Source organism: Phoxinus phoxinus (genome assembly GCF_949152265.1).
Source record: "Phoxinus phoxinus genome assembly, chromosome: 5".
In the NCBI taxonomy this organism is placed as follows: Eukaryota; Metazoa; Chordata; class Actinopteri; order Cypriniformes; family Leuciscidae; genus Phoxinus; species Phoxinus phoxinus.
Genome location: NC_136880.1, coordinates 29,659,283 through 29,685,541, shown reverse-complemented (window position 1 = coordinate 29,685,541; position 26,259 = coordinate 29,659,283). Strand labels below are relative to the sequence as shown.

General features: G+C 40.9%; 1 protein-coding gene across 10 annotated transcripts in view; it reads right to left on the bottom strand.

Moving 5' to 3' along the window:
* Positions 1-26,259, bottom strand: part of rnf220a (ring finger protein 220a) — a 221,413-nt gene that overhangs the window by 2,440 nt on the left and 192,714 nt on the right. For 3 of the 10 annotated variants that reach the window (XM_079613459.1, XM_079613460.1, XM_079613455.1), the window contains 11 exons: positions 23,361-23,456; positions 21,040-21,082; positions 19,559-19,663; positions 18,280-18,401; positions 17,480-17,606; positions 12,951-13,047; positions 12,755-12,841; positions 12,597-12,652; positions 12,114-12,213; positions 3,515-3,623; positions 2,200-2,274 (listed from right to left, as the gene is read on the bottom strand). In XM_079613459.1, coding sequence (XP_079469585.1) covers positions 2,200-2,274; positions 3,515-3,623; positions 12,114-12,213; positions 12,597-12,652; positions 12,755-12,841; positions 12,951-13,047; positions 17,480-17,606; positions 18,280-18,401; positions 19,559-19,663; positions 21,040-21,082; positions 23,361-23,456 — 1,017 coding nt within the window. Of the gene's footprint in view, positions 1-2,199; positions 2,275-2,513; positions 2,685-3,514; positions 3,624-12,113; positions 12,214-12,596; positions 12,653-12,754; positions 12,842-12,950; positions 13,048-17,479; positions 17,607-18,279; positions 18,402-19,558; positions 19,664-21,039; positions 21,083-21,232; positions 21,503-23,360; positions 23,457-26,259 lie in introns of those variants that run through there. The other 7 variants (XM_079613453.1, XM_079613451.1, XM_079613456.1 and 4 more) reach the window with 7 other exon arrangements.

The window sequence follows — 26,259 nt, the reverse complement described above, 5'->3', positions numbered from 1 at the left end:
TAGAAACGAACCCAACTGTCTGGTGAAGTTCAGACAGTGACGTTACTGTGAGGAATCTTGCAACCATTGGCGATCATGTCCTCGTGTGACCTTCTCGCACATGTGCCACTGATGGCATATTTCACCCCATACACATGAAGCGCACTGCTCCCGCTAATATAGGAACTTTTTGCCCTAGAAAAGCAAACTGAGGAATCTGGGAGCAGTAAGGGTGCAAGAGCTTGAACCCTGCAGTGTGCCTTCACATCTAATTGTAAAGAGGATTTGTGGCTCCATATGAATCGGTTCATGTCTAGGGCACCAGAACCCGGTCCGTTGATCCTGACTGCACAGAATGAAAGAAATCCAGCAACACTACCCGGCTTGTTATGCAGTAACAATGGGCTCTACCATTACACGGCAAATGTGCAAATAATCATAAAAGTTTCAAATTCAACATCATGGTCTGACTATGAGAGTGGTTTATATTGATGTGGCCGGTGTGAAATTGAAGTTGGATTCTCCTTCTGACTCCCTACATAGACTGAGTCATGTTCATTTACTTTTTTTTTTTTTGAGAAGTAAAACCTGAAACAGTGTAGCAGAAACAACTCCAGTGTGCTTCCCTCCACACCAACGATCCCCCAGACACAAAGGGGACCTGAGATTTGGTTTCTTTGTTCTAGGAAGCAGGAGTTTACCTAGTTTTAATGAGCGTGGGCAGGTCACGGTCTAAACGTGGGCTCCTCGCATCAGTGGCGGGTGGCTGCTGCGCTCCATTAGATTCATAAAACAAGGCTGACGCTAACCAAATTACACACATTTACTTTGATCAAGACGCAAGGAGCCCCGCCGTGCTACTTTTATTGCTGTCTTTAGGCAACAATTTTAATGCCTGCATCACTAACAATCCGCTGTGGCAGCACGGGCTGGTGCGCACACACGTCTCTGTTCCTTCTTGCCGGCGAGCCGTGCACAGAAGGCCTTGTGATAAGCGGAGATGGAAGGAGCTGATTTAATATATAGCATATTGGAAACCGGCTGAGGCTGGGAAACATTTCCTTATTAATTGTTTCCGTGTGGTGACAGAATGTGTTAGCGGCTAATGAGAGTGGGCTCCCAGAGGAAGACCGGCTAAAACAGCTTAGAGAGAAGAGGAAGAGCCAGTGAGTTTAAGTGTTGGGATTACAATCGGACAAGTAGAGGCAATCGCAGTTCTGAAGATAAGAGGCAAATAGAACACCAACACCGACTTAAAGGATTTAAAACCCTTGAGCACTACGTGAGGAATCTCACAGGTCTGGTCGAGATGAACTCTTCAACCTACACTATAGCCAAATACCACAACATTATCAAAATAAACTACTCCATTAAGCACATTAACCAAGAGTGACTCACTGCATGAGAAGGTTTGGGCACTCTGTGGTGCCTAGAACTGAAATTGAATATGTACCTGAACTATCCACATTTCATAATTTACACCAGCCAGAACTGTGCCCCTATTCTCTTTTACACTTCAGTGTGAAAAATGTACATAGACACGACTTCAAGTAATCCAAGGAAGAGCTTGTGATGCGTGTCATGTGATATCATTTTCTTAATGCAGGGGTTTTCAAACCAAGGTCCCTTCATATATATGATGAACCCCCTTCCAAAAACATAAAGCTACATATATTCATGTACACAAATGAGAAGAATAAGCAAGATTCAGCATGTATTTCTTTAAAGACAATATCAAATCACTTAATATTATAGCATATCTTCTTTTAACCGATTATTAAAAATTATTGGATAAACAACAATTTAGATTTTCATGGAACCACTTACAAAAATGTAAAGAAAGCTTTATATATGAATTCATACTGTGTGAGAAAAGAGTCTACTTACTATAAATATATATTTACTTAAGACGCAAGGAGTCCCACCATGCTACTTTTATTGTTGCTATTTATAAACCCAATTTTTCATTTGGTAATCCCCCCCACACACACACATTAAAATTTATGAAATAGAGCTGCGCATATTACATCTCGATTGTTAACGGACAGCATAATTAAATTAATTAGCCCAAATGTTTAAAAACAAACACTTAAGTATAAGAAAGAAACATGTAGAATTTAACAAACAATAGGTTTCTAACATTATGCCTACATTTGCATAATGACTTGCAGGGGGATGATTCATTATGGACCTACTGATGAGCAAATGTGCCATTCTTACCAGAGTCCTTAGCCAGCATTCTTCACAGTGCACATGCCAACACTGGATGGAGGTAAGTGGCATTGTATAGGAGTCCTTAGGTAAAACAGACAGAGAGAGAAACGAGACAAAAAAGACAAATAATTAATTTAAACAGGTCAAATGAACATAATTCACATCTACAGCCACCCACATATACAACAACGGACATCACTAGACAGCACCAGCACAGCAAGGAGCAGCCAATGGAGGCAGGCAGGTGAGCAGTGAGGGAGCATGTGGGGCAGTGCAGGGGTCAGGCGGGGTTAGGCCAATGGGAGCACAGAGAGCCTTACCCTCCGGAGTGGGAGCAGCTTCTTAATCCCACTGCTGTCCGCAGTGGCAGTGCTGCAGCCCGTTACGTAGCCTCTGTACAAACAGTACACGCCGAGCTGCAGGGCCTCTGCGCTCCCGTGCCTCTTGGCCGCCTGATTCTTGCCGTCAGCCCCTGTTTGGGGTGGCTTCCGCTGCAGGGATATTCAAGAGCGGTACTGAGAAAAAGAATGTGGCCGCCGCGGCAGGAACAGACACACACATCAGACCAACGAGTGTAGCTATCAACAGAAGCTCTCGCGCAACACTGAGCAAGGATAAAAAGGGATGGTTGGGAGTTCCGTTGTATTTTTTTTGCACGAGTATTCAGTTTGGATATCATGCTAGGTAGGTGGCAACTGTCTAAAACAGATGTTAACAGTTCATTTACTGAGAATTCATTTATTGGGCTGCTCTATTTCCAATAACCAGCAGGTGGCAGTAGACCACCACTGGGAAATGCTCAAATCCACAGACTGCACATGAGACAGAAGCAAACAGAAAAATGTCTAGAATCTTTTTAATTAAATAATCAAAACATTTACAAGCATCTTTATTTAGGACAATGTTCTCTACAAGGCCACAAGTGATCAATCTGCATATCTGGGTGACTTTCAGGATGTTTTATTTTATTTGAATGAAACTGAAAAGTCAGGATGGATCTAATCAACCCCCAGACATACAGAGGCATGTCTGATTAGTCAGAAGCACCTATATAAATAAAGCTGAAAAGGTTTAGCATAGATATCCAAAAGGATGGCCACTACTGCTAGAGGAACTCCTGTAACAGAACCTAATTGTATGGGTTAATTTTTCAGGCCATGCTAGATTGAAGCTGAAGGAGGCAAACCATCACAAAGCTTCAGCCAGCTGGGTGCATGATTGCGGGTGTTAGGTTATATCACCATGGCATGTTATTAGGATGCGGTTATAACCAAACACAACCACATGGACACGCACAATATTGGCAAGCGAGAGTTCTCACCATGCATATGAGACACTTGTATCGGTCTCCTCTGAGGATTTGCTTCTCCAGTTCTCGTATGCGGGCCTTTAGTGCCTCCAGTGTGGTTGCTGTAGAGTCCTCTGTGATCCTGAAGGTTAAAAAAACAAAAACAAATGAAAGTTGAGGTTCAATTAGAGCACTACAAACCAGTTTGGCCCATACATAAAACTGAAAACTGTGGAATGCTAATTACATTTAAAAAGTTGTGCAGTCATGCAAATTTGTAATTTAAATTTGCAAAGCTGCCACACGGCTTCAGTTAAGACAAACCTGACTGCCAACTCCTAAAAACACTAATGTGAAATTAAAAACAGACGTCCCAACTGGAAACAGTGTATTCATCGCTGTTACAGAAAGACCATGATGTCAAAATGAAATAATATGTTTTTACTTTATTGTACTAGTATTTCAATTTCAGATCTCATTAACCAGGGAACTGGGCGTCTTCTGAGGTCACACTCACACCGGCTCCTCCAACTTCTCACCACTCAGGCCTTCACTAAACATCCCTCAGACAAATGCTTCTCAGCTGCTGAATGTATATTTAACACTGTCCACAGCATATGAACTTGCAATAACTAAATCAATATGGCAACCATTGATTGTGCGGCAAGGCGCTTGGCGAGATGTTTATGGTGATCCGCTCATTTTCCAGCCAGATGGAGCACTGATCTACAGTATTGATTTAACGTTGCGCCAGCGTTCTCCTAGGCACAATCCCCCCGATTAGTGCCTGCCGTTCCACTGCCTTTTCCAATAGCTTCATTTATTACATGCCTGCGTGACTCCACAATGAGTACATGCTCAGGACACACACACACACACACACACAGGGACACGAGCCTCTCGGTAATCAGGTAGTATTAGAATGTAAATCAAGGAAGGGCCATTAAAAACGGAAGAGACCATTTATGGACTCAGTATCTCCTTTAAGGCACACCTTTAGGAAGAACAATGACAGTGTAACTGAAGAATCATGGGCACCTTGAGAAGCAAAGCTTAAAGGGGACCTATTATCCAAAATTCAGTGTACACAAATCCATCCACTCAATTTGTTACTTTCCCCATTAATCTGAAACGGTCTCAAAACGAGCCTTTCAGAAATGTGCTTCAATGTGATGTCACATTGTACAGGCCCTGCCCACGACTGTCACTGAATCTGCCCTATTAGCTTAGCTCCTCCCCTGAGTGAGCTGTACACAGCCCGCCATGTTTATCTCATTTTATTAAAGCTACTAAAATTATTCAATAAAGAGCAGTGATTGATTTTCTGTTTTTCTTTTGTTGTTTGATTCATATTAACAGCATATACAGCAGTAAGTAGGGCTGTAATCAACCAAAGGAAATCTTGGTCGACTGAAGTGCTGAAATTTTCGACTAAAAATCGACCAAAAATGACGTTAGGAAAAAAAAAACGTTAAATTAATTAGCTGCGCACTGTGCTCAGTACTTGGTAGCCTTGTTGTCCGCCTAAATGAATTATAAATAAACATAAAAAAATAGTAGGCTATTTGCAGTATATTAAATAGTTTTTGACCTAATTATTTTGCACTGAAATGAGTCTGACACACGAGTCTGTCGGCTCTGACAGCGTTGCATCACGTGCACCTGCGCAATACCATAGCCTATGATTTCCGAAAATAGTACTGTTGTCAACTAGTGAAATCATCACAAGAACTTTTGAGGAATATGCAACATAATTTAGACAATTGTTTTTATCATATGTATTATAATAACTGACAGGCACTATCATTTCAGCCGTGGTGCAGCTCGCACAGAGTTGAACACAGGAGCGCAGCTTCGCGGCTGAGACACGAATAGACTATTAACTTAAAGCTTTTACTCTTAAACACAAAAGGCACGTCAATTTTAATAAAAAAATAATATTTATTAAACAAACCAGATCAAGAGCAAAAACGAAATAAAGTGCATAACTGAAAATAAAGCATCTAGGCTCAAAACTAATACAAACAGTGGGCACAGCGCTTTGGGCTCCAATCATTTTTTCCCGTTTTCTATTAAAAAAAAAATGCTGCCACACTGCCGATGTCTTTGTTGACATGGTAGAAGAGGACTGACTATGAATTAAACGCTCTCACAATTAAATAAATAATATTCAGCAAACCTTCTAGTAGCCTACTTTCTTCTATCTGTCTCTCTTCTCCGGTGGGTTGGGCTAATCCAAAAGAAGTGAAAACAAGGGGGGTGTTCTGAAGACAGACTGTTACCTGTGGAACAGGGGTGCTCTGAAAACACCCCCATTAGCAATTAGTGCTTTCCACCTGATGAAACGAACGCGGAAAACTGATGAAATGAACGCGCCAAAAAATCGACCAATCAGAATTTTGGTCGAGCCAGAACGTATCGACCAACAATCGACTAATCGACTGGGAGATTACAGCCCTAGCAGTAAGTACAGTATATTACGCTGCTGTTACTTTAATACACAGATCTAATATACATATGCTTTTTTTCCTCTTCCGTTTACGTTCACAGACATAACCGACTGTGTTTGTGTGAACCTTGTGTGTTTTTTTACAGAACATTGTGTATTTTTAAGGGCAATAAGAAATAGTTTTATACACTTCCTGCTTTCCTGTAGCTCAGTGGTAAGAGCATTGCGTTAACAACGCAAGGTTGTGGGTTCGATCCCAGGGGATTGCACATACCTATGTATAAATGTATAGGATAATGCAATGTAAGTCGCTTTGGATAAAAGCGTCTGCCAAATGCATAAATGTAAATGTACACACGGGACGTGCAGTCTGACATCCAGCTTCCTGTGCGTGCACTCTCATATATCAAAAGTTTAAATTGATATGACTTTAAAGGTTAGTTCACACAAAAATGTTTAATTCTGTCAGTAATTACTCACCCTCATGTTGTTCCAACCCCGTAAGACATTCGTTCATCTTCGGAACACAAATGAAGATATTTTTTATGAAATCTGAATAGCTGTCTCACTCCTTCATAGGCTGCTTGGTAATTGCATCGGCCCAGAAAGTTAGTAAAGACATTGTTAAAGTAGTCCAAGTGACTACAGTGGCTCAACCTGAAGTTTATCAAGCGACGAGAATATTTTTTGTGCGCAAAAAAACAAAAACAACAACTTTATTCAACTATTAATTCTTACGTGTGGGCTTCTGATGCGAGTTCGCGAGAGCGCCACGACGCATGCGCGAGAACTGAGAAGAAGACGCAGATGACTTAAGTTGTTGTTTATGTTGTTTTTTTGCGCACAAAAAATATTCTCGTCACTTGATAAACTTCAGGTTGAGCCACTGTAGTCACTTGGAATACTTTAACGATGTCTTTACTAACTTTCTGGGCTGGCAGATGCAATTACCAAGCAGCCTATGAAGGAGTGAGAAAGCTCTCAGATTTCATCAAAAATATTTTCATTTGTGTTCCGAAGATGAACGAAAGTCTTACGGGGTTGGAACAACATGAGGGTGTTTCATTTTTGGGTGAACTGACCCTTTAAAACGCATAGAGATGATAATCAAAAACAAACAGATGTTTTGTTTGTTTTTGGCAGAGTATCCAAGGCACAAGCTGTAATTGCACATAACTATTCTGGATAGGGGACGGGAAGCAGCACAGAATGTTTTTGCTTCCACTCAAAATTGGGCATTTACAACATGGTATAATAAATAATCTGAGGGGTATTTTGAGTTGTAAATTCACAGACACATTCTGGGGACACCTGAGATTTATATTACATCTTGAAAAAGGGGCATAATAGGTCCCCTTTAAATTTAGCCAGCCAGGAATCAAACGCATCCCATTTATTTTAAAGCCGAGATGATGGAAGTAGCGACAGATTTTTTTTTAATCTGCATTGTGACATACTTCTGAATAAAGCAGATTATCACCAAAAAAAAAAGTGGAGTGGGGACTTGGTTCAATTCATCAGTTGTTGATTGGATGGGGGGCAAAGGTTGCAGTCACTTGCAAGATATGGGCAGGGTTTAGGCAGACTAAATTAATGGAAAAGCCCAATATGTCCAGTTGATATTTTGATTAAGAATTACAAGGTCAAAACAAATGTTACAAATTATGACACATGCTTGGATGAATATCTCAATAAGATCAATAACATGCATTTAGAAAATAGATGAAGGAGAATAGGGTGATTTTTTATTTGTATTTCATTAAGGAAGATGTTAACAAAACTATGAAGTCCAGGCATCTTCTCAAGGTCACCCTAAACCTCATCTAGGTCTGTTTCAAAAAAGCCCCAACAAGACAACGACCTTGAATAAGTAGAGCGAGCTGTCCGGACGGTCAATTCCCCGTAGCCTACAATCCGCACAGGGACTATAAAGCTTTAAAATCTCTTCTTATTAGTGGCCAGCTTGTAAAAAAGCATTTAGTCTTGATTAGCGTGCATGCTTATAAAGCAGACAGGAGAGTAGGTGTACCAAGCTCCATGCCTGCTGTTTTTCTTTAACAGCTTCATAAATCGCTGTGGTTCACTTGCCCGTATGCCGTCACCAGCCCAACAAAAAAAATATATAACTTTTACCCCAAGTAATGCCCAACCCGCTGCAGCATGAATATTCATTGTGTGGTGCTTTATAGAAAACCACATTCTAAAAGTTATTTAATTCCCTCTGGTAATAAAAGAAGGTTTTACTCTGTCTTTATATGGATGGAGAGATCGTTTGAGGGAGAGAGCCGGGCTGTGTTTTAATATGAAAGCAGGTGTAAAACCTGGAGAGGGGTGGCTGGGTGAGTTCAGAACAGAAAATCATCAAGGTCCTATTGAGTGTGTTGGAGAAAGTTTTAAAGAGATTAAACACAGGCCTCGTCTCTGCTCTGCAGCAATGTGCTGGCTCAATAATGCCAATGACGTCACCTAGTGAAGGAATAATGTCTTTTCAATTATGAATTTAAGTTACTAAGGAAACCACAATGAGGACTGACATCCAAACTAATAATGCCGCTTACCTACAGCTGTGGTCTATAATGGTACACCCATTATATTAAAAATCAATGTGGATGTTAAAGCCAATGATGGATGAGTCTAATAATTTATACAGGCATCACTCTCTGTAAAGGTATATTTTTAATTTCTAAAGCAACAAATGCACAAGTTTAAACAGGAAGTAGCCTCTGCTGCTATCTCACACTGCCATTATGGCCCGGCACTGAGTGTGAGGCTATTTTTCATTTCATTATCCTGCCCCGTAACCATCCGTCTCTATCAGAGCTGAGCCTAACTGTAGAAGGCGGTCTAATATATAGGTCTACATGGCCTGACACGAGAACACATGAGTTACAAGAACAGACAGATACAGAGAGATCTTTAAAAAGTCCCTTGGCTGACAATCAATCCGATAGTAGGGGTCAGTGTATACTTTAAATCAAGAGGCTGATTGAGCATAACAGCTTCTAATAAATAACTTACATATATTAAACTTGTAGAAAATGTTAAATATTATGAGAAATTACTTTTACAAATACACACAGACACACATATAGATATATCAATTGTTGTTTTAGTGTTTCTTGTTTGGAGATATTGCTGATACTACAGTAAAAATGTGGCTAATGGGAAAAGGGATTGAAGAACAAAATAACTAAGTCATCACTAATGAATTTGTAAAAAATTAGATTATTGTGGAGGTACACAGAAATCTGCTCCATTGCTTCAAGTTGAGCATGAAATGTGGCTGCGATCACACGGGTGGCATAGGAGCCCTCATTTATCATGTGAGGAATGAGCGGAGACAAGAGGCGACCCCTGCACCCAGAGATCATTACCCATCTGGGCACAGGAGAGCTCGGAGAATTCATCAGCCCCCTCTGCCTTACAAATACACATACGTATGTATACAATTTACACAACTCACGACACAGCAACAAGCTCACCTTCTTACTCCAACACACAAACACACACACACCATCCACAATGAATCACTGTAACTAAAGGGGACAAGTCTCATTTTCATTGCAGATTGAAATGCATGTGTTTTACAAACAGTGGGGTTTGAGATTGTTTTCAGGCTGGAAGTGGAATGAAATGATTCAGCTCCTTATGTGGCCTCTTTAAAGCTCACTCACATTAAGACCCCTCACTTCAGGAAATTGGAAATGAAACAATGGCACAGCCATTCCTGTAAGTTTGCATGCTTTATCCATTTGGCGCACACCATGAAAAAAAAAAATGCTTTTTTGTAATGCTTTACCAATATATCAAGTATAACCTCAAAAGCTACAACAACTGGTATTTGTTTCAGCCAGGAAAGAGTTAATACACCTCCCTCCCCCTTCTCATGACCCCTCAGTATTTGATTAATGACATCATCATTGAGATTTATCTCCCTGGCCCCTTTCATAAGACAATATCACGTAACATCCTGTGATACCTGATCAAATCAGCAGAAGGAGAAAGGAGAGGTGCTCTTCGGAAGAGAGGGCTCTACTGTCGCGGAGAGATGGATAGATTCAGACGGAGGGCCGAGAAGGACGGGCACAGACTGGGAAAAATATTGCGGGCGATATTAAATAAACGAGTGTGTGTCACGTCTGGAGCTAAGAGCTAAGCTAATAAAACGGGTGGCGGGTGGGTTGCGCTCATTGCTCGCTCTTTTCTATGACATCAAACAGCTGCGGTGATTCATACCCCGGCCGGCTAAAACACTTAATGCTTCCCGATACAACGCTACGGCTAGTCTAAACGGCTGCCTAGTGCTCTGCGCTATACGTGGAGGGAGGGCAAAACACAAAAAGTCTCAACGGAGGAAAGCAATGAATCAATCTAAGCTGTCACGCTCCTGCAGCTCCACTTAGGAATCCCGTTCTGTCCATTTTCATCCTCCTACTCACACACCCACGCTCGGACAGAGACACACAGTGTTCATAACATCATCCACTAACATTCATTTCCACACACTCAGTCAAACCTATCAAGCAACAGTGTGCAAAGTCACGCCTTTAACTGCAGGTCGTGGAAAACGTGGTTAACAAACGATTTCAATTGCAGACTGAGCTGACATCAAGCTTGTACTACAGATGAAGTCATTCGTAGATGCACACTTGACTAGAGTTGGGTGAGAGGAACGTGCTCACGATGTGCTGACGAGAAAAATCAATTGTGTCGGGTCTGCTGCGCTTATTCACCAGTTATCCGCCCCTGATATTTAATATGGGGCCCAGTGATGGCCGCCCGCACAAGATTGATTCAGCTACACTAGAAGTCTCTCCCTAGAGAAGAGGGCTCAGAGGAGAAAACAGACAGAGAGGACAATGAATTTTCTTTTCTTTTCCTTTTTTTTTAGTGTCCCTTTAAGAATGTTTAGGACTTTTTTTTATAAATAAACAAAGACAGCGTGAAAAAGTAAAAATAAATAAAATCTAATAAAACGACATTATACAAGCAAAATAAAAAAAATATTAAATACAGTAAAATAAACAACTGTCGAAATAAAAAAAGAAAATAAAAAAATGAATATCTGTATAAATCAAAGTAACAAATATTACTGAAATAAAATCAATATTATATAAAAATCTAAAAATAGTCTGCTCAAAGTGCCAACCACACAAACAAACCAAAACTCCATAATAATACATTTATCAAAATTAATAAAAAGTTACACATTTACTATGTTTTACAGGGGAAGTTTCAATTTTGCTTTGTTAAAACCTATGGTACACCTACCCCTGGTTGAAAATCATGAGCACTTTTGTAAAATTCAACAATACAAACTTAAAACTGGCAATGCCCTGGACAATCCTACATAGTGGGATTAAACAAGGATAGAGACAAGACACAGGTCATGTGGACTGACAGCTGTGCTATTGGGTAGGCAGAGTGTGGCTAGTGCATTGACCCTGGACCCGCTCTAGACAGCAGGGGGAGATCGAGCCAGGAGAGAGGACAGTCGCACCACCACCGTGGCAATAAGCTCCTCTTCTACGAAGAGCTGCACTCTGACCCCAATTACCCATTCAGTGGGGCTGGGACCCCGCGTACAGGAGGGAGGAGAGTTTAGCGGGAGCAGTTGTCGGGGAATATGGATGAGGACGCAGAAATGCGGGAATTACAGGCGCCAGCCTTTCACCCACTCAGGTTATTCATATTTATCTTTATGTTGGCTGTCTGCTAAAATTCCTCCATCTTCACTTTTAGTGGAGTGTAGGGATTCATCAAGCTTTCTCTGCGTTCCTCTGTTGTTTGATTGTTCACTTAATTTAAGAATATGCCATTTGAATTTAAGACATTTAATACGTTTAGGGGGGGAAAAAATCCCTCCATCAAGGTAAAAAAATAATTTTCACTTCTTGCAGCAATAAGAGATAAACATTGCACAATTCCTGCAGCGTAAATCTGTAGTATGGAAATGGCTAAGGGGATATTAGCATTCGCGGGCTGTGCGGCGAGTCAGGGCCAGACAAGGCTCAGCTGCCTGGGATCAATACTCTGGACCACTCCCTGTGATCAAGCATGCTCCAGAGAGATGAGCACACTAAATGCATCATTTATGATCTTGCAGTCCCTACACAAACTAATCTCACCCCAATACACCAGCAAACACACTGCCACTGCGGACAGGTGTGTGTTTGTACTCACTTCTCGATCTCACTGTTTTTACAGGTCCTTGGTGTGGAGGACGAAGATGAAGAACTGGGCTCCTGTTTGCTGCTCTCACCATTACTGGTCGATGGCATTTCTGCAAAAAATAGAGACAAACAGGGCATATATAATGACTGATGGCCAACAAAAGTAAAATTTCATTCTATATCCAACTCGAATATATAGACAAAAAAAGGCTCCTATACATCTTTTTTAGTTAAAAATAATTTATAATTTATAGAGACTGAACTTACACAGCAATTTCCAGTGGATTAACTACATTAGAGCGCTAGAAAAATGCATATTCTTACCGTTTTTTTAAAGTTTTTGAAAGCAGTTTCTTATGCTCACCATTTATTTGATAAAAACTTACAGTAAAAACAGTACTTTTCTAAAATCATTACAATTTACATTTAACTGATTTAAAATGTAAATCTGTGGAGAAAAATTAAAGTACACCATAAAAAAAGGCCAACTCACCATCACTGGCCCATTTGGAGAACTCGGGTGTTATTCTATTGGACGGCACGCCACCACTACAGAAGAGAAACAGAAATTTATTGTAAGGGCCAAGCATATAGTTATTATTTGTCATTTTAAAGTCTGTGATGAAATCATCTCAGTGAAGGCCAGCTTACTTCAAAACGGCTCCACGCAGTGCCTCACGTTCTTTGGCCTCTCCCTGGTCTTCTCCAGAGCAAGGAATAATATCTGCCTCAGTGTACCTGAAACCTTGAATTAAGGAACAACTGCATCTGATTTCAGTTACTGTTTCTGTGCACACTACACCGCCACTGAAGATCAAGACGTCTCCTGGTGAATGAACAAGGATACTGGGCTTTGCCGTACTCCAGTGTGTCATCTCCATCTACATCCAGGTCTGCATCGCTGTCATGGCTCTCCTTCGTGCTACACATGGCAAAGCCTGTTCCTAAAAGAGGGAGCAGAGGAATAATAGTATTCAGTAAATTGAATTTAGGTTTAAATTCTGTCATATTCATTATGTTACAATACATCTCCTGTCAATAGCATCTCCATCTTTAACTGACCCAATCCAGAACAGTTTTGTCAAGTCAGAAAAACACCAATTAAGAAGGCCTGTTCTAGCTATTAGCAGGACCAGATTACAGCAGACAACCCAGGAACCTGGTGCTATGGGCCCAGATGGAGGCATTAGAGACAGCCTGAATGGGAGTTGTGTCAGGTGCCTGTCAGGGTGTGGGTCCTGAGCACTGGGGCGTGCAGTCTGAGTGGCACTTCTATAAATCCAGTGATGAGCGCACAGACAAACTCCTGCTGCTGGCTGACTGGGTCCTTCAGTTCTGGTTAGGGACAGTTTGGATCGGCAGCAGCCTGAAGGGTGGGAGCAGCCCGCAGAGACCCAGCGTCTGATTGAGCCGAGAAAGGCTGGAGCGGGCCAGGCCCCTCAGCGGCTGATGGAAGGATGTCAAGGCACCGCTGGAGAACAGGGTATGTCACGGATGAGGAGCTAAGGTAGGAAATGGAAGTGGTGAACGGTGCTTCCTCTCATTCCGCAAAGTGCGACAGCACATGATGACTACTGTGTGGAGTGGATAACTACAACCTTCAGGGAGAGTGTAAGACACTGACGAAGAAGAGGAGGACTGAAAGAGGATGTGGTGGCCGTGATCTGTCTCTCCTCCTCTCCGTAAAGGGATCCAAAAGAGGCAGAGTAGGGATAAAATGCATCACAAATGCTTGCCCCTTTTTACAATGTGCCGATGGTTTTTAGTGATCAAATAAAAGGGACCTTTTAAGTTTTATTTGGTCCCTGTGACTGCAGAGGCATATGCGAACACTAGCTGAGCTACATAAATCCAAGCTGGTCGCACATAGAATCAGGGTTCTGATTGTACGTTACCAGGGACAGTTGAAAATTACTGTACATGTACATTACTGTCAAAAATAACTTAAACTAAACATGGGTGTCTTCATTTAACTTGCACTTGTGAGACTGTCTGTCCATTGATAACACACTAGAATTAATTAATTGAATTGAGAAACATTGTAAATGTACTACTAAACATAATACTACCATTAAAAAGATTTGGGTCAGTAGGACTTTTGAATGTTTATGATAAAGCCCCTTATGCTCACTAAGGCTGCATTTATTTGATTAAAGAATACAGTGAAAACAGTAATATTGTGAAACATTGTTACAATGTAAAATAACCGTTTTAGCATTCAGCAAAGCTAAACTTTCAACCTCCAGTCTTCAGTCACACGATCCTTCAGAAATCATTCTAACATACTGATTTGGTGCCAAAGAAAGATTTCTTATCAATGCTGAAAAAGTTTTTCGGAAACCATGATAATTTTTTTAGGATTCTTCGATAAATAGAAAGATCTAAATAACAGCATTTATTTGAAATAATATTTTTTATTATATATATAATATTATAGTCTTTACTGTCACTTTTATTCAGTAAAGATGCATACAATTAATCAAAAGTATTAATTAAAAATTCTTACTAACCAGTAGCCTGGTGCATGTTTTATAGAATTTAGGTTAGGGTAAACTTTAATAAATTGTGTCACTGAAGTGAAAGAGAATATGCGCGACCACATTAAAACGTGAACTGTGTATCCTGTGATCGACACGCCTCATTCTAGCCTGGAAATAGTTTCAGTGTTCTAAAGACAACACCCCCACCCCTCTGAAGTTGGGTAAAAAGCACAGTCAGACAAAAATAAAAGATCATAATCTGTAAATGATGGTGAACATTTCATTAGTACATTGTTGACAAGCTGCAAAGAAAGCCAAACAGGATAGAGGAAAAAAACTAATAAACATTAGTGGTCACAACAGAGGAAGATATGGCCATAAGCAGTCAAAAAAAAAAAAAAAATCACTGTTAATTTAATCAATTGATCAGCCAAAGGATCCTGACTAATGCTTCGCTAGAAACAGGGCAGGAAGGATGTCATGTAGCATTGATTCAGCACGGACAGGAAGAATGTCCACTTTGGTGCGGACACTGACGAAACCCAGCCAGACTGAAAAAAGCAGGGAACACCTTCTCAGCCAAATACAACTTTAAAACAGCAACCTGAATGGTGTATAACTACCCAAGCAGTGTTGTAAGTGTGTCTGACTGTGAAAGCTGGGGCTACAGTTAAGCGGTCTTGGCAGGCAATCTAATCTGTGCCGAAAAGGTCAGTGCCACTCTAACTGCCTCTCAGTCAAATTATGCACACCATCGCACTGCCTCTTTGCCCAGCAGTGCCTATAACGTAAGCTTACTCTTCTTCACGACATACACTGGATGAATAAGAAAACTCTTCCTCTGCAATACTTCGCAAGATAATGTCCATTTGCAATGTGTCACATTTAAAGACCCTGTGTATCCCTTTAAATGTTAAGTCGTCACATGCATAAAACACGTTTTTCCTTGTTGGGTCACATTTTACAAGCTGATTTACATATGCCATGATTGTTAAGTGCTAATCTACATATGTCACTCGAGACAGGTGTCTCATGTCGTGGCTAAGAAAGGGGACGCAGAGATCCCACGGAAACAGGACATGAAACATGGCCTCTCCTCCACCACGTTGCCATGACATCTATCAGCCTTTCGCAGTATGTGTCGCAGGTCAGAGTTCATCCAATCAGGATGGCATTTACCATGTATGCCTGCCAGGGAGGGGGCTCAAAGTAGCCATCTCTCAAGGTTCTTTACAAAGACGAGCGACGGGCCTCTGTTCTTCTTTCCTGACTGCACCAAATCTCTTCCATCTCTGCCTGTGACTGCCATCGCTATCTCTTCATCAGCACAACAGCCCTGCTAAGCCACGGACACAGGAGGCCTTACGGGCCTCCACCACAAACTGATCCTCTTCGATTTCTCTCTTCCTCCTGGTCTCTCTTTTCCCTTATCATGCTCTTTTTGTTCGGTTTAAAGCATTTCCTCTCTGCTTTTTTCTTGGGTCCTCAAAGAGGGAGAGGGGCTGGTGCTTCAGAGACGATAGCCCTCTTATCCCATTGAAGACCCCTTTCAAGCACCCCACCCCCCTCAGTCTAGCTCCCCCTGGGCTGGAGGGATTCTGCAATGCAGGCCGATTGAATGCTTGAGGACTTCAGCTGAGCTTTCAAGGCAAAATCCACCTTCTGAGTATCCTGGGGGGAGCTTTCAAGTGGCCCCTGGGCCACCGAGTCACTTCTCACCAGGTCCCCCCTCTATCGCCATTACACTGGTGCCTGTGCTGAAGATAAAGGGCTGGAGAGCTTCTGTACAGACACATGCAGAATTGATCTGGGCCACCGTCTGTCTAGCCGGGCGTTAGAGGAGCAACTCTGTTTCTTTTCTTAATCCACACAGCTTTGCAATCTGTTCTTTGCTTGGGATCGAACAGCCTTTCCATTTAAGAGTGCAGAAGTTTACAAAAGACCACTGAGGGAGGAAACCAACTCCTTTTCTAAATATGAAAAGGACAGTGAGGGGGGAAACAGAGACGTTTTTGATAGGCATTCACTTAGCACTTCCTCTATAGTGCCAACTCCACAAACTTAACCGAAGAAATAAACCCCTTTCAAAATAACTGATCCAACATTGAGAAAGTTCTAAGATAAAAATCTGAAGTATGGAGGAATGACTGACACTTCCTCCCAAGTGTAAAAATAATCTGAGGAGGTAAATTATTTATGAACCAACTAGAATTCCCTGGAAAGTCTTTCAATGAGTGTGGCAGCACATCTAAAAGGGTCTTAGGGAGCGAGTGTGTATGTGATAGAGAACGTCCCAGGTGAGCAAAGTTAGGTTGGGAGCTATAATTGCATTCCTGCAGCGGGGGAAGCCCAGGGGTCAGCGGCCCATTTTTCTCACACACATCTCTGTACTGGGTGAGTCGGGTCAATTGCACAGCTAAATGTGTTTTCCTTTGACTCCGTAAAGGCCGAGAAGGGCCTGCCAGAACTCACCTTGTCTGGACTACAGCTGCCTAGCCTATAAATGAACACACTTGAACAGGTTGATCTTGGGGTACATCGAGAATGAAATGAATGTACCCTCATTAAACAGTTTAAAGGTTGTAGTGACCTTTGACAGCTATTTGACAACCTTGTGTGTGTATGTATGCGTGTATATATATATATATATATATATATATTATATTTATGGTTGTTTTCATAAATGGTAACAGGTATTTTATACTAGTGCTGTAATTGTGTGGCCTGTGCTACAAAACTTTCAACATTTGTAGCACCAATGATTGTTCAAAAAAAGTTTCTTAAGCACCAAATCAGCATATTACAATGATTTAAATTTAAATTTCACAATATTACCGTTTCTACTATAGAATAAGATACTATTTTCAAAAACATTACAAAGCCAAAAAACGCTTACCTCTGAAACCACCTTCCAATAATGTAGTAGCTCGGACCCTCTTCTGTCCGCACCACTCGTACTCCTCAAACCGTGTTCCATTCTCTCCTTCAACATCCGCGGAATCCTCTTCTGTTGCACCTTCCCTCTGAGAGAACAAAACCACTTATCAAAAATGTACCAACACACTTCAACCGGTCCACTCAATATAAAAAGACAAAACCACAAAGTGTGACTACATCAGAGGAAATCAAAGTAGCGCTTTCAAATCCACTAACTTCTAATGATGTCTAATTTTAGGAGCTATCAAACCACATGCAACAGAACACCCGAATCCAACCACCAAGAGTACATTAGTATCATAAGAACTACTGGATTAGATGGGTTAAGAGGAACCTGCTATATCATATAAAGGGCGAGTGCTGCATCCTGAACCACTAAAACGGCTAAAAAGGGAAGCCAGTCAGACTGTGAGAACAACCGTTTCCATTGAGACGCTTTATAAACTCAAAGCCTAAGGACAATAATGTAGAATATCTCTAAAGTAGGTTCAGGACGCCGAAACTGCCAGCTAAATCAGCTAAAGTGGCGGAAGAGAAAGAGGAGGAGGAGGAGGAGGAGGAACACTTCAGGAAAAAGCTAATCCTTCAACTCTTCCCTGGACATCCATGTAGTAGTACAACATGATAGTAATCTAGAAAAGAAAACTAATCATGTGTATGCGTTTTGTCAGATGCTGATGTCCAGGGAAAGGTGAGGGCAGAAAGGCCAAAGCTTCTAGAGGAGGTTGGAGGCCCAGATCACTGGGTTTATGAAGCTACCTTGAACAGACATTGTTCCACATGCCTACTCATTTCCTCCTCTGTCCCTGCCAGCGGGGCGCTGCACAGTGGACATACCTGTCCATCCTCGGGCTTCCGGCGCTTCATCTTTCCAATCCGGGCTGCAGCACAAGAGAAGAGAGAGACACCATGTAATAAATCAATGGAGCAAAGTGACCATTATAAATACCACAAAAATAACCCATATTGGCACTGAGCTGTGGAAAAGGTGATGATAAAATAAACACGAATACTATAAAAATCCAAAAAGAAATGTTTCACTTCAATAAAAAAATTTGGGTTTTCGACTGATAAATATATATTTATATAAAATCTTTAAATAAATATATAAATATATATATATATATATATATATATATATATATATATATATATATATTTAATTAAATATTTTAATTAAAGATTTTATATATATATAAATAATGGAAATTACTATATATAGGTATTTTATTTGACTACATTTTTTCTTTGTTTTTTTTTTACAATAAAACCTGGGAACAACAACAGTTAATGTGGCTGACCAAGAATACACACAGAGTCAAGACGAGAGAAAAAAAAGAGCATTCAAAAAGAGCAAGCAGCATTAAGCCCACACAGATCAGGATCCTTTACAGACTTAGCTCAAGGCTAGTAGGCATCTCTAGCCACAGATTTTACTGAGGGAAGAAAGATGGGTCACAAAACACGACAGTGACGTGACAGGGCTCAGAGGTGAACTCTGTCCATTAGACCTTTGCACCCAGACACCAATTCCTCCTGGTTACATCGGTGATGAGCACGAAACGGCCAGGGCTCAGATCTCTCGGGGTGTCTCGCTCTACCCCCTCCCCTTCCCGAGCACATAATTAGAAATTTAACACAGCAGAACAGCGCCTATTGCGCCGTAAGTCTCTGTCGCTTTTTCTTAACTGCAAATGGCGTGTGGGGACATTAATTTTTAGGTGGCTGTGATTGCGAATGGGGCCGAGGGGGACTGGAGGAGGAGAGGCTTCTGCCATTACCTCCAGGAGAGGGAGAAGAGAGAGAAGCACCGGCCACGTTGACGGTAATGTGGGGGAGACGGGCGTCATTAAATAGCGAGGAAAAAGGCAGATTAATTAGGCACGGCAGGAGTTTTTCCAGCCGGCCCCTCACTCTGAAATCACAGTGTCTCAGATGAGAGGTGATATACATTAATACGGGATCGGGTTTAAACAAAGGCAGCCCCATTTACCCTTACGGTGCCTGCGGCTGCGATAAAGGGGGGAGGGGGTCTTACCATGCCGCAGGCAGCAAGGGGCTAGGGGCACTCCTCTGGGCACTGGGATTGGGGGGCTTTTGAAACTTTCCTTGGCGTAGCGCCTGCACCAGCAGAGGTCATCGACTGTTGACACATGAAAAAACCAAGAGTTAAGGAGATTCTCTGCTTGGGCAGGCGCTACAGTCAAGGGAAGAGCAAAAACAGGTGGCCACAACTGACTACAAACTACACTAACTAGTTATGTCAATTTACGTTAATTCCTATAATCCATCATTGTTTAAATGAACGATCAATTAATCGTTAACCTCTTAAATCCGAAGTGTGGGGGGATACGAATATTACTTAACCAACACAAAGTAGGTGTCGGTTTAAATCTTCAAAGCTTGGCTTGAGTGAGTATAAGGAATATGACCATCACTAAACAAGTGCTTTTTAAATTGGCTGACATATCAGAAGTGAAAAACAAACATTCACGTAATTTAGTGTAGAACAGCTTAGGCTTGTAGGAATCACTCAATCGTCCGCTATTTGGCATGGATGCTGAGGTTGACATGGATGTCAGCTTCTGGCAAGGCCACATAACAGACACCAGTGCTGATGAGCATTTGGGTAATGTACCCTGAGAGGTGAGGAGCTCCTCATTCGTGCCAGACGGTTACTGACACCCAGAATAACAACTGGCCTCAGGTCAGAGAGCTCCCAGCTCACACCAACCCTCCTCACGGGTGCAGCAGATCCATCACACACACCGACTAATGACTATGCTTTTGGGGGTTCAGGTAACCATACAAAATTACTAGACTCACTGTGATCAGTTTATAACAGTAAGATGAGTCTTCAGAGCATGTAGTGTTATCAGGTAATGCGCACCGAGCAGAATGTCATGTAAATGCCTCAAAACCGTATTATTTTTATCAGAAAAAGGTAATAAACGGTCTTACCAAAATACTAATACTCCAATTTTGCTCTTTGATATTTCCTTGTGTTGTCAGGTATTTATAATGAGCTGATTTTGACAGTTATCGTTTTGTTGTACACATACACACATTGATTAATCATACTTCTTGTTTTAAATTATGACAAGACTGATCTTCAAATATTAAATTAAACAAATAAGACTATTATTTTCATTAAATATTAGGCTACTGCATGTAATCAGACTCTAGAAGTAAATGCTGCACTGTTAATTCAACTCAATTTAAATATTACAGTTTAATGTTGTTGACTTAATATTGCAACTTTTCATTGATGCCAAAATAATAATAATTATACAACAGTAATAATTAATAATAATAATATAGAAATGATAATAAATCAAAGAAGAGACTGCCGAGTAAAGGAAAGTTTCCCATATATTAACCAAAATTTGTAATGATATAAAGTATTAAAACATTAAATGGATGATAACTACGTTTTTTAAAGCATGTCAACAGATAAAGTCATACTAGTACACATAAAACAGACAAAATTATCTTGTTGCAGGGTGAAAATATACATACCATTCAATCGTGTTTGCCTGTTAGCTCGCACTCGTAAAAATGTCTGCAGGTGAAAAAAGAAAACAGGGAAAAATCTGTCATTCATTTAAGTGTATTTATCAGTTATTTATGATGTCTTTAATGATCCGCGTATAACTAGATTGCGCTGGATTCTGAAGCACATCTCTGATGTCTTAATGTAAACAAAACCTACTTCTCTCTTGCCATTGCTCTGCAACTCCTCTTCCATGGCAAACGCCACAACCCCCTAAACTCATTTGGCTTACTAAAGCATGAAGCCCGGATAACTCTTCTTCAAAACGCCGATAAGAGACTTAATAATGAATTTACGAAGGATGAATAAGGATTGAAAATGTTAGGCTCACTATTGCAGTTCGTTTCAGCGCGCCATCGCCGCCATACTGCTACCGGTCATGTGACCATTACGTCAGAGTCAAAAGTTGCGACTGGTGCAGTTCCGTCTTTCGCCACTGGGGCGCAGCAGTATTTACATGACACATTATGATCTGTGCTGTTCATTTAGCTCTCAGCAAACTCTCCTGGCTTGAAATCTAACCCGCAAACACTTTAATAAAAAAAAAAGGTATTTTCTTTAGAAATTACATGAATGTGAGATTAATTATTGAAATAACATTTTCTCTTTTGAGCATTGTATTTCTAATTGTGATTTTTTAAGATATGACTTGTGTACCTGTGATTCAGGCTATTCCTTATGGTATTTTGTGTTAGACAAATACATTGAAGAGAAATTCTGAAAAGATTGCATAGCATCTGACAAACCAATTCAAGGATTGCCTAATATATATTCTTTTTAAGTTATGAGAATATTTTACAATATTCTTTAAAGTTAGTGCTAACATTTGAACACTTCAAAAAAACACTCATTGATTATTTGATATTTAAATGCATTTTCCTTTTTTTTTTAGAATAACTTTAATATAAGCACAGGTCCATTTAGGACCTCATTAACATCAACCAGTCATCATCGGTAAGCCCCATTACAGAATTAGCATTCTGCTGACCACAGCAGGCCAGACGTGGGTATGTTGGGAACAGGTTCAAACTGCCCTAACATTCAGCTCATGTTCAGAATAATGCATATAGGCAGAAGGCCATTCAGCCATTGCTGTTGAAAGTCAGTCTATTTTATGATGATATTCTATGTTAATGGTCCTATGTGTCCACACCAGACAAATTAGGTTACAAAAGAAGATCATGAATTTGCATCATTAGCATGAGGTAATTTGAGCAGTTTCATTAATGAGAAGTTCTACAAAACTCCTTCCTTTAAAGTGTCATTATGTTTTTTAAGCCTCTTGACAATCATATTTTCACAATATGGATATCAGTAATTACTTAGTTTTGTAATGTTAGAGGCAAATTCAAAGGCTTATCAGGACCATGCAGGAGGGCCTTCTTATAGCTAATGTGCAAAGATCTGTCCGGATTTTGTTTTAATTGAGAAATTCTCTCACTTCTAGGGTTGAGGGACAGATAGAGACGCAGAGCAAAACGTCCCACAGAGCCACAGCTCCAGGGGGAAAGCAGGAAGAAAACAAACATGTCAAGGACACTGGAGCACAGAGATGATATCCGGGGCTCGGGGCAGCGTAGATTAGCCCAGGGTTAAACTATGGATGATTACATATCAGAGCAGAACACACATTACAACCTGAGTAAACCTGAGGCTGGAGATTAGCAGAAAAGATCTCAGCCTGTATTAATACGTCCAGCAGTCAGATCCAGTCTGGGATAAGATGGAGGATATTGTGGAGGAGAAAAACTGGATTCACATATACACATTATTCTATAGACTATACTTTTTTTTGCTGTCATTTGACATGTTTTAACATCTTTTAATTTTCAAAGAGAAATTTACTTGAATTCATAAATGTGTGTTGTTTCCCTTATGGTTACCGTCATTTGTGCCAAAATTATTATGTTTAATACAGTTATTGTTCAACTGAACTGTAAAGCCAAAATAAATTAATATGGGATGTCCTTCGAAACCATTAGTTTTGAACCAATAGCAATTTTGATGTAATAACAAGACATTCAGTAAAAATGGACTGTACCATGCTACACTTTTGAAATGGTTATTTATGTCTTCACTTCCTGTTGACAGAAATCAAGGTTCACAGTGTAACATCTCGTGTAAAGCACCAACTTTTAGCGACATGGTGCCTAGATTTCATTCAATTTAAAACTCCCACACAGCGAGACAGGGTTTCAGCGGTCTGTGTGTGGAGTGTCAGAACTGCACAGTCTGTCAGTCTGCACATGTGACAGACTCTCTCTCTTTCTGAGGTTTGCAGTCTCACCTGGTATCTGTCAGAATGGTGAGCTTCATCAGAGGAGAGCGGGGACACAACTGGAGACTCGCCCTCACGTTTGATGTGCACTGACAACAGGAGAGACTAGCAAGACGGAGAGAAACACAAAAACCAAGAGAAAGAGGTGAGCAGCCAGCCGCTAGACAAACGTGTCATCCACAGAACTGATGGTGCTGTAGCTGGTAAAAAAAAAAAAAAAAAAATACACGCAAGAACTCCAAAACTGGTGTGTTGAAACAATGTGATTGATGTGAACAAATGTTGACAGATAACCATTAACTGCCATTTGGGCTTCAGACTGTGTGTGTTGACAGGACATCAGTGTTTAGAGTAATGGATGCTTCGACAGAGGAATAGGGAAAAAGCAGGACACCAGACGGCATGACAGTACACTTTGATCACCTATAAACGTACCGCCGTGTGCTGAGACGTAACAGGCTTGTCCTTCTGAAACCCTAATTGACTTAATTTCTCAAATGACCGAGGAAAGGGGGAAGGGGAAATACTGCTTATACTTTCCCGAGAGTCTTGATCTCCGTCCTGCTTTTATGAGGCGGCTATAAAATATTTGTATTTACAATCGGCTCTGATTAATCAGAGTGAGAGGAGGTGTAGCTGCTTTAGTGGCTGACAACTGTAATCTAATATTAATATGTGAAAAATGGCAGCCTTTCTCTATGGGGACAGTAAATTAGACATTATGCATGGCTCCTTATGCTTTTGAATCGCAAGGTCAGGAAACAATTTATTTGTGATCTCAAAACCTTTGGAGCTCAGGGAATACGGAGTGTGCCAAAGAGAGAGCGTTTGCTAAGTGTTTACACGGGTCTACTGTATCTAGCGTATGTGATGTTTAACTGTTTCGTTGTCCAGTGAAAATTAATAACACACGAACGGCTAGTTCAGTGCAGGTAATCTGACTCGAAGCAATAATGTTATAATTAATAAAATGGTCATAATGTAATGTAATAATAAAGGTTATACACTACTGTTCAAAAGTTTGGGTTTGGTAAGATTAAAAAACATTTTTTTTGAAAGTCTTATATGCTCACAAAGGCTACATTTATTTGATCAAAATACAGTAAAAATACGGAATTTTTAGCATCATTACTTCAGTCTTCATGGTCTTTCATAAATCATGCTGATTTGGTGCTCAAGAAACATGTTGAAAACAGTTGTACTGCTTAATATTTTTATAGAATCTGATAGAATCTTTTTCAGGATTATTTGATGGAAAGAAAGTTTTGTTTTTCTTCTTCTAAAATAAAATCTTAACCCAAACTTTTGAACGGTGTACCATTCAAATTGTCTTTTGCTAAAAGATTTACGTTGAATAAATATAGCACAAAAAAACTTTATAATTATAATGTTTAGCTAACTATGCTAGTGGCACCAAGTTACAATAAAATTTGTACCTAATCATTTAGAAGGTGTTTAAATTCCTTTTAAATAGCTCAAATTCCTGTAAAATACCAGAAAGTCATTATATAATTTGCACACTGACGTGTAGCACCAGCAGTAGCAGTGCTGCAGATGTTAGCATGGTAACTGTGCCGCCTACCACCGTTGGCCTTCGCCCCATTGGATTAGGAGCCGCACAGACTGGCATGGAGTCGCTATGGCAATGGCGGCTTGAGAGAGGTGTGAAGACGGGCCAACTCGGCCCGGGGTTAATCCCCTTTAGAACTAGCGAGCTGGGCCTGATCTGCCTGCTTACCGTCTTTTAAAGGAAAAGCATGGACCCCCTCCACCATCCCAGCTAGCCTCTTCATTTTCCACACACTCCTACGGAATACTAAGTGTGTGCTATAGAATGCTCAGTCACGCCTCACATGGCCTGTTCTCTAACCCGCTCCCATGTCTTCTGGCTCCCATGCTTTTTCCATACTCTCCAACTGTGGGTCCGAAGCAAAGGGTTTGCCCTCTGGAACGAGGGACGATCATACGAAGATGGTACGTTTATTATCACCATTATTGTTGAACTGTTCATTTCTTCACCAAGAAATATGCATTTATTCGGGGACAAAGTAAAAATATATATCTCCAACCGTCTACAGAATGTCTTTAGTGAATGTGAGGTTGGCATTTATAATAATAATAATAATTCGTTACATTTATATAGCGCTTTATCTGAGACCTCAAAGTGCTTTACATAGAAGGAGGGAATCTCCTCAACCACCACCAATGTGCAGCATCCACTTGGATGATGCGACGGCAGCCATATTGCGCCAGAACGCCCACCACACACCAGCTTACTGGTGGAGAGGAGACAGTGATGAAGCCAATTAGTGTATGGGATGATTAGGAGGCCATGATGGACAGAGGCCACTGGGCAAATTTGGCCAGGATGCCAGGGTTACACCCCTACTCTTTTTCGAAGGACATCCTGGGATTTTTAATGACCACAGAGAGTCAGGACCTCGGTTTAACGTCTCATCCGAAGGACGGCGCTCTTTTGGCAGTATAGTGTCCCCGTCACTACACTGGGGTGTTAGGACCCACACAGACCACAGGGTGAGCGCCCCCTGTTGGCCTCACTAACACCTCTACCAGCAGCAACCTGGTGTTCCCAGGAGGTCTCCCATCCAGGTACTAACCAGGCTCAGCCCCGCTTAGCTTCAGTGGGCAACCAGTCTTGGGCTACAGGGTGATATGGCTGCTGGTCATATTTCTGGTCTTTGCAAAGGTTCATGGCATCATAAAATCTGTAAACTGAATGTGAAATGCCTGACGTGTTGCAATACTTATTAATGATTAATTGATACTACATATCATCCTGTAATTTGTACTTCTTCAAAGTTATGGCATATTCATGCTTAAAGGGATAGTTCACCCAAAAATGACAATTCTTTCATCATTTACTCATGCACCCTTACCTGTATGACTT